Genomic DNA, 14,664 nt, shown 5'->3' on the forward strand with positions numbered 1-14,664 from the left:
ATGTGCCAGTAAAATTTTAAATGATGAGAAATTTTTCTAAATGGCTGGTCCTCAAAGTGTTAAGTTTTGAATGAGAGTCAAATGCTCTGTGATTTAAGAAATTCATAGCTGTCTCACATGTAACATAGTTCATCTTACACATAAGAAAATTTACTTTGAAAGTAACAATTCTCAAACCACCATTTGCAATATTTTCCCTTGAACTTTTAGAAATGCAGACAGTTGTGATGTCATGCTCACCGAAAGCAGTTTGTTGTTATGAAGTACTGCATAGGCTTTGTCCTAAAGTCCTTGACTCATTTTGCTGTTGGTGGACACTTACGTGGGCATTATGCTTTGTTGTTATAAATGGCACATTTTCTTTGCAACTTAAGTTTTATATTGATGTTTTTCTCTCATTTATGTTCTATTGGTGCAGTATTATTTTGTAGTAGTGGGCTAAAGTAAAATTCTTTGTTAGAGTATCACTTCTTACCAGTTAAATTACAAAAATGTAACTCAAAACTGTAACAATGAAAAATTCCTGGAATTCTAAAAAATTCCCAGGTTTTTCCCAGTTTTCTCTTGGGTAAAAAATTCCATGTTTTTCCCAGATTTCCCAGTTGTCCCAGGGCATATACACCCTGGATAAGTGAGCTGAAATGTCAGTTGTTAAAAAACAGCACTTTTCACTGTGGTGAAATGTTTTCACCAAGTTTCAATCAATAATTTTCTGCTCCAAATGCAGAAACATTTTGGTGCCTCCCTCTTACAAAGGGAAGAAAAAACCATCATAATCAAATCAGAGCTTGTACTGAAATATTTAGTTCATCATTTTACCCATGCTCTATTAGAGATTTGGACAATAAATATATTACGCGGAAGTGATGTCATGTACCCTTGTTTAGTTCTTAAATGTGAATTGCCTCCTTGTACGTATATAAACCTATACTTTATGTCACAAAAGATAGTGCAGAGTGGACTACAAATGCTAGTGCACACACCCACAACACATGGAAGAAGAATGACATAAGAAGCATACCCCCTTGACTAACAATGCTTGAAAAAGGATCACAATACTCAGGTATCAAACTACTAAGAAATTTGCCTAAAAAACTGTGTGACAATAAATATGACACTAAGTTTCCAAAGAGGCTAAAAGACCATTTGGTTGGAAAGGAATTTGACAGTGTTGATGAGTACTGTCCACATTAAATTTGTAAATGTTGTTAATTATAATCAATTATTTTAGAATAGTTAGGAAGTATGTGATAATGAAGGTTTCTGTATTTTTGACAGGCCCTATATTACATGTAAGTTCATTGTACACCATGTAATCCTACAGGAACAAATTAAATTAAATTAAATTAAAGTCAGTGATTTGATGAACCACCAATTAGTAGTAGTAATTTAATCATGCAAGGATCATTTTACAAGGATACAAGGTTCATCAGCTTAATGAAATGAAAACAAAGTCACACATACAGACATAGGGAAATACACATATAAAATGAGAAAAGGAAAGGTTGTCAATTGTGATCTTACTGAAGGAACCTTGCTGGAATTTGCCTAAGTGATTTAGAAAATAACACATAAAATCTAAATCAGGATGGCTGGACACAACATGACCATCCTGAATGTGAGGCCATTGTTTTAAAAAATGCACAATTTCATTTTGTTACATCTAATAGATAATTCCCTTTTTTAGCATACACATCTGAAACAAGTTAGGTTAATGCTATCACAAATAATTGTACCGTGTTCATTTTCTCAGCACTTACCAATGCATACGCCACTCACAATTTCAGGTGACTTTAGGACCTGATACTGTGCCCTTTGTTACTTCTTCATATCTTCCTCATACCTGCCATGAAAACGTGTGTGTCCCCTCATGATGAATGAGATACTTAACTCAGAAGGATTGTTAGACATTCAGATTCAGATTCTTTATTAGTCATTCAGCATTGTTACATGCAATAGACTTCGTCAGTTCACTTAACCTATTAATTTTACAAAATAAATTTTTACATATTTAAGTTGATATTGCGCATTTCTAAAAATTCTTCTAATGAATAGAATGGATTAGTTAACAAGAAGTTATGAACATTATCTTTAAATAATTTGTCAGGCTTGATTGACCCATTTTTAGACAATTTGTTATATATTTTAATTGCCATATACTTATGACTATTGTTAGTTTTAGCTAATCTATTTTGCGGCAACAGCAGAGAAGTACACGTTCTTGTATAGTAGCCATGCCTTTCATTTGTTACACTTAAATTAGGTAGTTCAGCAAGTATGTAGTTAACACTGTCAAGAATATATAAGTTAATTACTGTTAAAATTCTATATTTAATGAACAATGGTTTACAATGTGTTCTATTATCTACCTTAGCCATTACTCTGATTGCTTTCTTCTGGATCACCATAATTTCATTTATTTTTCTGCTGTTTCCCCAGAGTATTAACCCATACCTTAAAACATCAGTATTACACACAATCAATTTTGGGTGTATGAACACTGTACAGGATGCAGTGTCACTAAGCTTGTTACTCTCTGACACTTTGTATCCCAGAATTAATTTTGCCCCCCTGGTTCTGAGTCAAGTGAAAGAACTGAACCAGAGACTTCCTGGACTTTCCTCACAAGGTTGAGAAATGTAGAGTCCCCGTAAAATGTGGTAGCTGATTGTGAGTGGGGTGCAAGCAAGGGTTTTTATCTTATACGACTCTCCATCCAGATAATGACAGCTGTAGGAGACCTGGAAGTATTACTTTAAGATCCAAAGGAATGCCCCCCCCCCCCCCCCCCCCACACACACAGGTGAATATTAAAATTATAGTAGTTAAATGTTGATTCTTCGTGGTTAGTTGCCAAAGCATTCACAACAAAGTGCTAGGTCTTGAGGTACTCCTGAAAAGGTAGTGAAGTTCACATAATACTAAATACAGAAAGCTGAAGTTGATAGCAGTGAGATTTTTGGGGAAAAGTTCAGACAGAATTATATGTGAATGGTGTAATGACTGAACATGTCACCTATCATTTTGACAGTCTAGATTCTTGAGTCATCATCAGTATGACCCCTGAGTTTTGAAGCAGTGGTCTCAATGGGAGAGAGACACTCAGTCTAACCATGCAGATGAAACAAGATGACTTAAAACTAGTTCTTAATGTAAACATATTTTTGTTATCCCCATACATATAGGGCGGCATGCAACAAGGCTGCTTCAGTACCTTCACTAGCTTCAGAATAAAGCAATGAAAAATGAATGAAAATAATTGCTACTTGTCTTACCTATTGGAGCATCTTCTCTGACTGAAATGCTTGTTACATCTCCAACAAAATATGGATTGTTGTCATTTTCATCTAGTATCTGAATGAATACATCAGCAAGACTTGATCGCGGTGGCACACCAGAATCAGTTGCTTTCACTGTAAAGTTGAGCCAAGGAGTCTGTTCACGATCAATCTTGTTTGCTACAACTATCTCTCCAGTCTCTGGGTCAAGGTAGACTAGACTTGTGCTTTTGTGTGGTCCTAGAGCATACATTTATTAACTGTTACTTCATATTAGAAGAGTAATCTTTGTTAATGAATATAATAAGAAAATGTTTCACACTTGAGTTCTTGCTGTGTTCAGCAAAACACCACTCCCTTAAAAAAACATACGAAAAAGTATTGGGCAATACTGGCAAATCTTGGCCTCATCAGTATACATTTATAAAAGCACTGTTATTTCCAATATTTTGCTGTAAGCCAAATCTTGAAACAGAATAAGAAAGGAATTTCATATTACAGTGAACACTGATTTTACAACATTTATGAGGGTCCAATTTTTGAGACATAATGTGTAAAATTTTCTTTCAGTAATAGTAAATTAGGAACTATATGTGAGAAAATTTTAAATGAGTAAATGGAACTCTTTATTTAATAGAAGAAATGGCAGGTATACAAGGAATGAATGAACCATAGTTTATATAGGTGTTTGGCTGCTTTGATCACATCAGTTCAGAATTTGAACATATTGTGCTAAGGATACGTTATACAAAGAGAATGAACTGATTGCTAATGCTCCTGTTCATACCTCCTTTACATGAGCAGTTAGACTGAGCTAAATAAGATTGTGGGTACTAAGGTGAAATCACATTTGTGAAGAGAGGAGTTCAAATTACCATTGAGCCTTCTAGATTTAGATTTTTCTAGTTTCCCTGTCTCAGTTAAGGCAGCTGCTAGGATGGTTGCTTGAAAAGGACACAGCTGATTGGCTCCCCAACTCTTGTCCAATCTGAGGTTATACTCCAACTATAATGTCCTTGTCATCAACGAGAAAACAACTCTTATCTCTCTTCCTCTTCCACCAGTATCTTTATTTTATCTTCAATAAAAAAGGATGCAAGGTATTACTGAACCATTGATTTCTTACTTTGATATGACATTGTTAAAATAATCATCAGGTTTTCAATATTACTGTTTGACTGTTAAAGATGTGCTTGCAGTATTGAGCACTGACTCTTAATTCTATAATATGGCTTCCTACACTGAGTACCTTGCATTCATCCCACTGCTAGGTGTTGAGTTACAAGAGTGGCCTGCCCCAACCTATGTTGGACATTTCTGTAGCAATGGCAGTGGCAACTTTTATAACTCACTTCCAAGACAAACTAAATACTGTAGGTGTAAAATGATTCAGACAATTAATTATGGTACTGACTTTGAAGTTTCTCAATAAACAAATTATTGTATTGAAAAATTATAGAGTTGTTAAAAATGGCTGTCCTCAATAAAAATTATGCCTTCATTAGCAGTATTCAACATGATTTCAGTAGTTTTTCAACTAAGTGGCATGTTGGCTATTCAAGTGTTCTTTCTTTGCACCCCATCATAATACCTGCTATCATGCATTCATTCCTTGCTGTACTAACACAGTAAATGATTAAATCTTCCAATAGTGTCGTGGCTCATTTTTTGTCATATGTCACTGCCAGTGAGAGACATGGATTTTTCATATCACAATTTATTTTATTGTGTTTTTGTAATTTAAAGTATAATGGTACATTTTGCAGTAACAGGAGATATACTGACCATTTTTGAATGACACTCTCACAACAGCATTCATTGTGAACCACAGTAATAATTTGTTTGCTCTTTTTTGGTTGTATGAGACCCATTTGGTGACTTCATGTATGGTGTTTCCTTACTTGTAATAGACTGAGTTTCATTGTTCTGTTTAGCAGTTTATCAAAGGACTTCTTAAATTTTGAAAAACATTTTGAGCACCAAAGTAGACAAATGTCTCCAACTGAATTATCCTTGGAGTGCATCACCCCATATATTTCTGGAGCACTGACTATGATGATTAATTAAAAGTAATGTATGAAAATAACGTTGCAAATCAAAAATGTACAGTTTATCCTGTTCACCTGCTAGAACAGTAATTTGGCCATAGACAGTTCAAGACATAGATGGATGTGTGATAGATGAGTTATTGTAACAACATACTTCATGAACATGAGGACAATAAATTGTTTCTAGGTGGGCTATGAGGCCAAAACATAGAGTTTCTAAATACTTTTTGCTGATATCCAAATAATTCTATACTGGCATTGGAGATGTATTGTGAATTTACTAGCACAGTAATTCATTTGTACAGAAGGTTCCAAAACAGAAACCAACTGTTCACATTCTGTGTACCTGTACTGTACCTATTTCTACATGAGGACTTCAGCATTGGCAAAGTTTTATTTTACTTTTGTTTCTTATTTACCCCTACTCCCTAAAAAATTGAGATATTTCACTTTTTTCCTATGCTGCTGATGGTGGTTAATAAATTTTCTTTGTTTGGTAAAGTCACGAAACAAAGTACAACACATAATGATAAGTTGCATGTTTTGCATTCATACCTGATTTCTTGCTACATGATGTTCTTGTGTATTAAATATTTAACTATTAACTAAGAACTCAGCATTACCTTCTAGTGAGTAAGTTATTGTACGATTCTTGTCAGGGTCATCAGCCACAACATTAATGATGGTCATCCCATTTTTGCTGTTTTCAGTAATGGACCTTCTGTAATAAGGCCTTCTGAATTTTGGATTGTTATCATTTTCATCCTCAACCAGCACTGTCAGTACAGCTGAAAAAATATAACTCCTAGTTATGAAAATGTAGATATAAATATAAAAAAAATCAATATGGAATCGGAAATACAAAACTCATGGATATTTGTTGATCACCTGATATTTCAATGTATATTTTTCTGAAGCAAAAATCAAGAATCAAGAATTTTATTCACCACATATCGTTTTACAGTGATATTGGCTTCGTCATACAGGATGTTGTAGTACATACATAATAATAAACTAAACTAGTGTCAATACATTATAGTACACATTTTAAGCATGGCAGTGTACCAAATTACACTAGGATAGTTTCTAAAAGTTAGTGCAATAAGCTATACTATAATATAGTATTGTATAATATAGAATACCTTGTACATAGTGTATTGTGTATTGTATACACTATTTAAGTACACATGAGTAACCACAGCACACAATAATAAGTTAACTACACAAAACTTTTAAATGCTAATATTCTCCTCAGGCATCTCAAAGAACTCTTTAATGTCATAAAATGGATGATCTGACAGCCAGCTCTACCACTTAATTAAAAAAAATTGTATCCATAGACTGAATATGAACTGGCAGTTTATTGAACACATTGAGTAGGTTTTTCTTTGTGGGAATTTCCTGTCTTGCTAATCTGTAGCATGGTACGTCTAAATTACCCTTTGCTCTGGTGTCATGTTCTTGTATTTCCCCTCTGGCAATCAATTCTGAAATATTACTTTTAATATAGAGTACAGACACATAAATATATAAATTTATAAGTGTCAGAATTCTGAGCCTCTTGATGTGAGGGAAGTGTCCCCACATAATCAGACCATATGAAATATGTGATTGAATAGCCTAAAGTATGTCACCCTAAGGTACTCCAAGCTCATTACCTCCCTTAGTTTCAAGATAAGGTATGCCACGCAAGATATTTTTTCACATTCGCGATTGACATGTTCCTCCCAATACAGTTTTGAGTCAATGTGAATACCTAAGAGTTTTACTGACTTATTGCCTACTTCATTAGATATTCCCATGAAAAGTTGTTGGGGTTTATCAGGATTGCACGGCAGCTTATTGGCTGCAAAGCAATCGAGGGCCTCATCCAGTGTTTCTTTTGTTACACTATTCAGATCTGAAATGCTCGTATGTGTGGTAAGTAGTGTTGTATCGTCAGCATAACATACGACAGGGTGGGCTATGTTTTCAGGTAAATCATTGATAGCTACAATGAAGAAGAAGGGTCAAAGGATAGACTCTTGGAGTATACCTGTGCTGATTTCCATTGTGGAAGAATTTAAATTTCTGACTGAAACAAATTGTTTTCAGTTACTTAAATAAGAACTTATCACAGTTAAAGTGCTCCCTCTCACCCCATAAAACCCTAGTTTCATCACTAGTATGTCAACAGGAATGCAATCAAAAGCTTTGCTTAGGCCAGACAATACCAGCGATACCATGTTACTGTTTTCAAAAGTTGTGAATGTGTGGTCAGTGATTTCCAAGATGCCCCCTGTTGTGTTTTTCTCCTTGAAAAAACCAAACTGACTGCAACATAGGATATTGTGGTTTTCAAAGAAGCTGCTTATTTGTGTGAAAACTGAGTCCAAGATGGCAGCGCCTGTGGACGAACTGGTAAATCGCACAGTAAATATCAGTAAATTACCATCAGTAAATTGTCTGCTATGTGAAAAAAGTATTAAAGGTGTCAGAACATGTGTAGTGACACATAAATGGTATCATTCATGTTGCTTCATGGAAGCAAATCTTAGTAAAAATTCGTGTGATTGCGAAACTGGGTGCAATATTCCTGAAGCTGCCTTAGAAATGTGTAATTCAAGACTCAAAATAAGTGTAAGAGAAGAACTACAAAATGACTTAACTAAAGCCAGACAATATGCTGAAGTACTGAAAAGTTTGATTCAGTATGTGGACATACCGACAGAGACACAGAGCTGTGAACAGGAGTGTGTGTTTATTAGGCCTAAGAAATGCTCTCGCCCTGTGTTAAATACAAATGTTCATCATGTTCCACAAACGTACAGATAAGAGGTGTGAAATTCAGACGGTCAAAAGCCAGGAGAAAAAAATTTTAGCGCTGCGGGAAACTGCTAATACGCATCTATTGGTCAAAAAAGTGCCTGTGGCAACTCATTACTGTTATATCTTGTTAAACATAAACATGGTTTTAACATAATATGTGTCAACAAGGAAAGGAAGACAGAAAAACAAACAGTGAAGGAAAAAGAAGAAATTTACATTCTATCAATGAGTCATGGAAAGGGACTAGCTACAACCATATCTGATATTCAGTCAGACTATAAAGTCACTGGAATTACAAAACCTGGAGGTCCTTTATGAGAAGTGCTGAAAAACTGTGAAACTGCAGTAAAAGGTGATATGAACTGTGTTGTAATCGGAGGAGATAACGATGTGTATAAAAATGAGAGTAGCCTTGCTGTAAAAGCACTGAAAGAATCACTAGCAAAAATGTCACAAGTGAAAGTATTTGTGGTACGCATTCCTCATTGACATGACTTAACTGAAAACTCATGTGTAAATAGTGAAATCATTGCAACAAACCAAAAACTCAGAAAGGTCTGCAGCAGTTTTGTGCACATAACCTTCATTGAGACAACCAGCTCTGTCAGAGAGCATTTTACAAAACACGGACTGCAAAGAAATCAGCTAGGCAAGAAAGAGCTGGCCAAAGAAATTCTCCAAGCAATAAAAGCAGTAGGGGTAGACATGTGCAAAAAACTTGCACTACCTGCAATAGGTTCATTGCCAATGACAGAACAAATGGAGAATGCAATAACAGCACATGAGGGAGAAACAACTCTGGCTACATCTCTAGAAGAAATTAGATCTATATCAGCATCGGAATGGGAACCATCATTGTTACCACTGGCATCATCAGAAGCAATAGTAGAAAATGTATCAGCTATAGAAACACCTCCACACACCGCAGCAGAAGTTACACCAATAACAATAACTACATCCTGCCAAAAGGAGGGAAGAGAACTAGCAGTATCGAATGTTGTGGGTAAGCGGAAAACAGTGTCTCCTCTCTGTCTATATGATTTTTTAGTGGAACACAGCAAGATGAAGAAGCCCATAAAATAGAGAGTGTAAAAGGTATTATAAACTGTTCATTCTAAAGACAATAACAATTCTGATCTTAAAATTTGCTACCTGAATATTTCAGGAGTAAAATAAAAAGGATTTATTGCAAATAATTTTGGACTAGAGAACAAATTTGATATGTTTTATCTGAGTGAACATTGGGCAACAGAGAGTGAACTTTCAGCTATCAAATTTGATAACTATAAAATAACAAATGGTTACTGTAGAAAAGTGCATAAAAGGGGTGGTGTGGTATTGAATACTAACCAGTCACTCAGCCACTCCATTAATAGGTTGGATCTAGACTATTTGTGTGATGAACAGAATTTTGAAGCCATTGGTATAGTTAATGACAATTTTAAGATATTGATAACAGCCTTATACAGAACACCTAAGGGTAACATTAGTGCATTTTTAGAAAAACTGGATATCTTGTTAGAGGTATTTAGAGAGACAAAATGGTTACATTATGATGTAGTAATAGGTGAAGATTTGAATGCAGATTTTGATGTAACAACAGCCAAACATAGTGTCACTGTGCTCAAAAATCTTCAAAGTCAGTACAATCTGCACTTTATCAACAATAGACTCACAAGAGATGAAATATGTCTTGACAATATCTTTGTCAGTTTCAATACTACAGAAGAATCATGTGATGTGACAGTATTCCCATTCTCAGATCATGATTCTGTATCATTAAATTACATAAGCAGGTTCTGTGCTGATAAGAATAACTTTGATGTCTCTCCCAAAAAAGGTAATCACTAGATTGGTCACAAATGATAAAATTGGCAGGTTTTGTAAGTCCCTTACTAACAGTGACTGGTTTAGCCAATGGTCTGGTGACACAAATTATAGTCCATGTAAAGATCTGCCAGCAAAAATAATATTTGAAAGGTTTTTCAAAGCATTTTTGACACAATTTAATGACTGCATTCCAATAAAGAAATGCAAAATAACCAACGAAGGCTCCAAAGGCAAGGGTTTAACAAATGAAACCCATGATGTACTGCACAATTAACAAATCTGAAAAGCCAAGTTATGTTGTTGCACAGTAAACATAAAAATCTGAAGATTAACCATGTAAGATCAGCCTATGTTCAATGTAGAAATAAGTTCAAAAAAGCCATTGTGGAAACCAACAGAGCACACAGCTTCAGCAGTATTGGGAATTCCACAAATAAATGCAAAGCTGCATGGAAACTAATAAATAATGTTACTAAAGATGAAAGAAATAATAAAAGCAGTATATGCCCTCAGAAATTCAATGATTTCTTTATTAAATCAGTACAAGAAGTAGGGAATGCTATCACCAAACCTGTCATTAGCTCATCTGAGGTTCTTTCAAAAAAGTCTGTAAACCACTAATAAATACAAGTATGTTTACCTTCTCTGAGGGTCCACCTAGTCTCATCCTAAAAATAGTTAAACATCTGAAATCATTTGAGAGTGTAGACATATATATTTCTTGTAACATTCTAAAAAAAGTAATAGATTGTATTGTGTATCTTTTAACAGACTGCATAAATAAGTGTATATCTGAGGGATATTTTCCCGATGAGCTAAAAGTGTCTAGGTTAGTCCAAAAATATAAAAAAGGAGATACTGACTCACCTTCAAGTTACAGACCAATTTTCACAGTCCCAGCCCTCTCTAACTGTTATTCGTGTACTTTGAAAATGCAGGAATAATTAGTGAATCAGAGTATGGTTTTAGGAAAAACTTGTCAACTGTGAATGCTACAGACTCAGTAGTCAAACACATACATCAAGTGTTTGAGGATAAAGGATATGCTCAAGTCACCTTTTGTGATCTAAATAAGGCTTTTGACTGTGTAGAGCATAAAATACTCATAGAAAAAATGGATTACTACAGCATTAAACCATTAAAATCATACCTGCAGGACTGCAAGAAAGTTGTTTGTGTAGGTAAAGAAAAACCCGGTATTGAATTAGTTAAAATAGGTGTACCATAGGGATCTGTACTGGGGCCTTTTATGTTCCTAATAATGATTAATGATCTGCCATCATTCATCAAGTCCATGACAGTACTATACGCAGACGATACAACTTTCCTTCATAGCCTCAAAGCTTGTGTTGCAGAGACACTGGCTCAAGAATCCTATTGGTTTAAAGCAAATGGCTTCCTACTGAATGATAACAAAATGCAGCAGATGTCCAAAAAAACAAGCATCCATCAGATGATCCTAGCTGTGTTACGTTTTTAGGGGTATACATAGATGAAAAATTATCCTGGGGTGAACATGTACAATATATTACATGCTGGACTGGAGCAAATTCGTTTTCCACGCCGACCTAGGCTGTAGGGAAGGGACCGTTTGATATGGAATGGGTGGCAGCTGTCATAATGGAGGTACTGTTGCTTGTTGGTGGGTTTGATGTGGACGGATGTGTGAAGCTGGCCATTGGACAGATGGAGGTCAACGTCGAGGAAAGTGGCATGGGATTTGGAGTAGGACCAGGTGAATCTGATGGAACGAAAGGATTGAGGTTGGAGAGGAAATTCTGGAGTTCTTCTTCACTGTGAGTCCAGATCATGAAGATGTCATCAATAAATCTATACCAAACTTTGGGTTGGCAGGCCTGGGTAACCAGAATTTCCTCTCCAACCTCAACTCCTTTCGTTCCATCAGATTCACCTGGTCCTACTCCAAATCCCACGCCACTTTCCTCGACATTTACCTCCATCTGTCCAATGGCCAGCTTCACACATCCATCCACATCAAACCCACCAACAAGCAACAGTACCTCCATTATGACAGCTGCCACCCATTCCATATCAAACGGTCCCTTCCCTACAGCCTAGGTCGTCGTGGCAAACGAATCTGCTCCAGTCTCGAAACCCTGAACCATTACACCAACAACCTGAAAACAGTTTTCGCATCCTGCAACTACCCTCCCATCCTGGTATAGAAGCAAATAACCAGAGCCACTTCCTCATCCCCCCAAACCCAGAACCTCCCACAGAACAACCCCAAAAGTGCCCCACTTGTGACCGGATACTTTCTGGGACTGGATCAGACTCTGAATGTGGCTCTCCAGCGGGGATATGACTTCCTCAAATCCTGCCCTGAAATGAGATCCATCCTTCATGAAATCCTCCCCACTCCACCAAGAGTGTCTTTCTGCCATCCACCTAGCCTTTGTAACCTCTTGGTCCATCCCTATGAAATCCCCAAACCACCTTCCCTACCCTCTGGCTCCTACCCTTGTAACCGCCCCCAGTGTAAAATGTGTCCCATGCACCCTCCCACCACCATCTACTACAGTCCTGTAACCCGGAAGGTGTACACGATCAAAGGCAGAGCCACATGTGAAAGCACCCACGTGATTTACCAACTGACCTGCCTACACTATGAAGCTTTTTATGTGGGAATGACCAGCAACAAACTGTCCATTCACATGAACAGACACAGTCAGACAGTGTTTGTTGGTAATGAGGATCACCCTGTGGCTAAACATGCCTTGGAGCACGGTGACCACATCTTGGCACAGTGTTACACCGTCCAGGTTATCTGGATACTTCCCACTGACACCGACCTATCAGAACTCCAGAGATGGGAACTTGCCCTTCAATATATCCTCTCATCCCGTTACCCACCAGGCCTCAACCTCTGCTAATTTCAAGTTGCCGCCGCTCTTATCTCACCTGTCATTCAATAACATCTTTGCCTCTGTACTTCCGCCTCGACTGACATCTCTGCTCAAACTCTTTGCCTTTACATATGTCTGCTTGTGTCTGTATATGTGCGGATGGATATGTGTGTGTGTGTGTGTGTGTGCAAGAGTATACCTGTCCCTTTTTCCCCCCTAGATAAGTCTTTCTGCTCTCGGGATTGGAATGACTCCTTACCCTCTGCCTTAAAACCCACATCCTTTCGTCTTTCCCTCTCCTTCCCTCTTTCCTGATGAAGCAACCGTGGGTTGCGAAAGCTTGAAATTTATGTGTGTATTTGTGTTTGTTATTGTCTCTATCAATGTACCAACGCTTTCGTTTGGTAAGTTACAGAATCTTTGTTTTTAGATATATATTTTAACTATGTTTTACTCCACACAAAAAAGAAGTTACTGGAAGCAAAAAATAGAGAAAATACACATTTCTACAACACGAGAATGAGCAGATGCATTTATACTCCTTACCACAGACTGTCAAAGCCACTTAACAACTATGAATTGTTGGGGCACAAATTATTCGATAAGCTTCACAATATGTACAAGACCTACCTGAACAAGCATTCAGACAAAAACTGTATGAGTGACTAGTTGCTCACTCATTCTATGACATAAATGGTTATTTCAAATGTAATATGATCTTGTAGTATTAATGACATGCCTTTAGATTCTTTGAATTAACAGTTATATTGTATTATATGCCTGACGTTGTCTACTGCTGTAATGGCCAAATGAAAATAAAATTACTATTATTATTATTATTAGTGCATCAAGTATCTTTGAGAATATTGGAACAATGGAGACTGGTCTGTAGCTTTGGGGAAGATGTTTGTCTCCTTTTTTAAAAACTGGGACAACTTTTGATACCTTAAGTTCATCCGAAAAAAAAAAAAAAAACTCCAAATTCCACACATTTATTAAAAATAAAAGCTAATGGTTTGGCGAGTGAGTGTATTATCTTTTTAATGATGTTATTCAATAACCAATAATAGTCCATACTTTTAGAACCTGAAAATTTGGATACAGCTTTTATAACATCAGCTGGTGTGCCAGCTCTCCATTGAATCTCAGTTTTACGAAAATCTGGAAGTTATTTTAAATCATTGAGGTTCTCACAGCCATTTTGCCTGTAGGTATTTATTTCAAGACCTGTGGGTGAAAGGTTATTGTGTTTCTGTTGTTTTGTCAGTATGGGTATAGTTTACAATTGGTTAGTGGTGAAACAAATATTGCCAGGTGAATATTTGAGAATGCCAGTCACTGTTGTTGGTGAAATCACAGAAAACCACCTGAAAAGCCGTTAACTGAGAATTACAAAATGAATGCTATTGGACAATGTATGTTTTTTTTATCTTAACTGAGAGAAATTGGGCAGAAATGAAGTACAATAGTGTTAAACATTAAATGAATGTACTGCTCCAAAACAGTTCCAGCACATACAATTGACCAACAGAACTGACATTAGCAGTATAAAATCAATAGCAGCTTCACTGTTCCCCACACACTGACAACATTAGTAACCACTTGACAGAGAAATTGAAGAATAATAAGTGGTTTCAGGCACAGAATTTTTTTCCCCTTATACTTTGTTGCTACCAAGTAATAAGTGTAGTTCAACACATTATTGCCTGCAATGGAAGAAAAGGATCTGTACTGGAAGTAATCAGATACAAGTAAATAAATTATAGGGAGGGGAAGAAAGAAAAGGTGACAGGCTGGTTGTAAGAAGGTAGAAAATGTAGGAATAGAAAGAGA

At 36.4% G+C, this 14,664-nt stretch overlaps 1 protein-coding gene across 1 annotated transcript in view; it reads right to left on the bottom strand.

Annotated features, from left to right (window-relative positions):
- Positions 1–14,664, bottom strand: part of LOC124613910 (cadherin-23) — a 356,576-nt gene that overhangs the window by 130,336 nt on the left and 211,576 nt on the right. Inside the window, exons 17-18 of the mRNA XM_047142660.1 lie at positions 5,950–6,114; positions 3,276–3,518 (exon numbers count right to left, since the gene is read on the bottom strand). Of these exons, the coding sequence (XP_046998616.1) occupies positions 3,276–3,518; positions 5,950–6,114 (408 nt within the window). The remainder of the gene's footprint in view (positions 1–3,275; positions 3,519–5,949; positions 6,115–14,664) is intronic.

The sequence above is a fragment of the Schistocerca americana genome, chromosome 4 (assembly GCF_021461395.2).
Source record: "Schistocerca americana isolate TAMUIC-IGC-003095 chromosome 4, iqSchAmer2.1, whole genome shotgun sequence".
Lineage (NCBI taxonomy): Eukaryota > Metazoa > Arthropoda > Insecta > Orthoptera > Acrididae > Schistocerca > Schistocerca americana.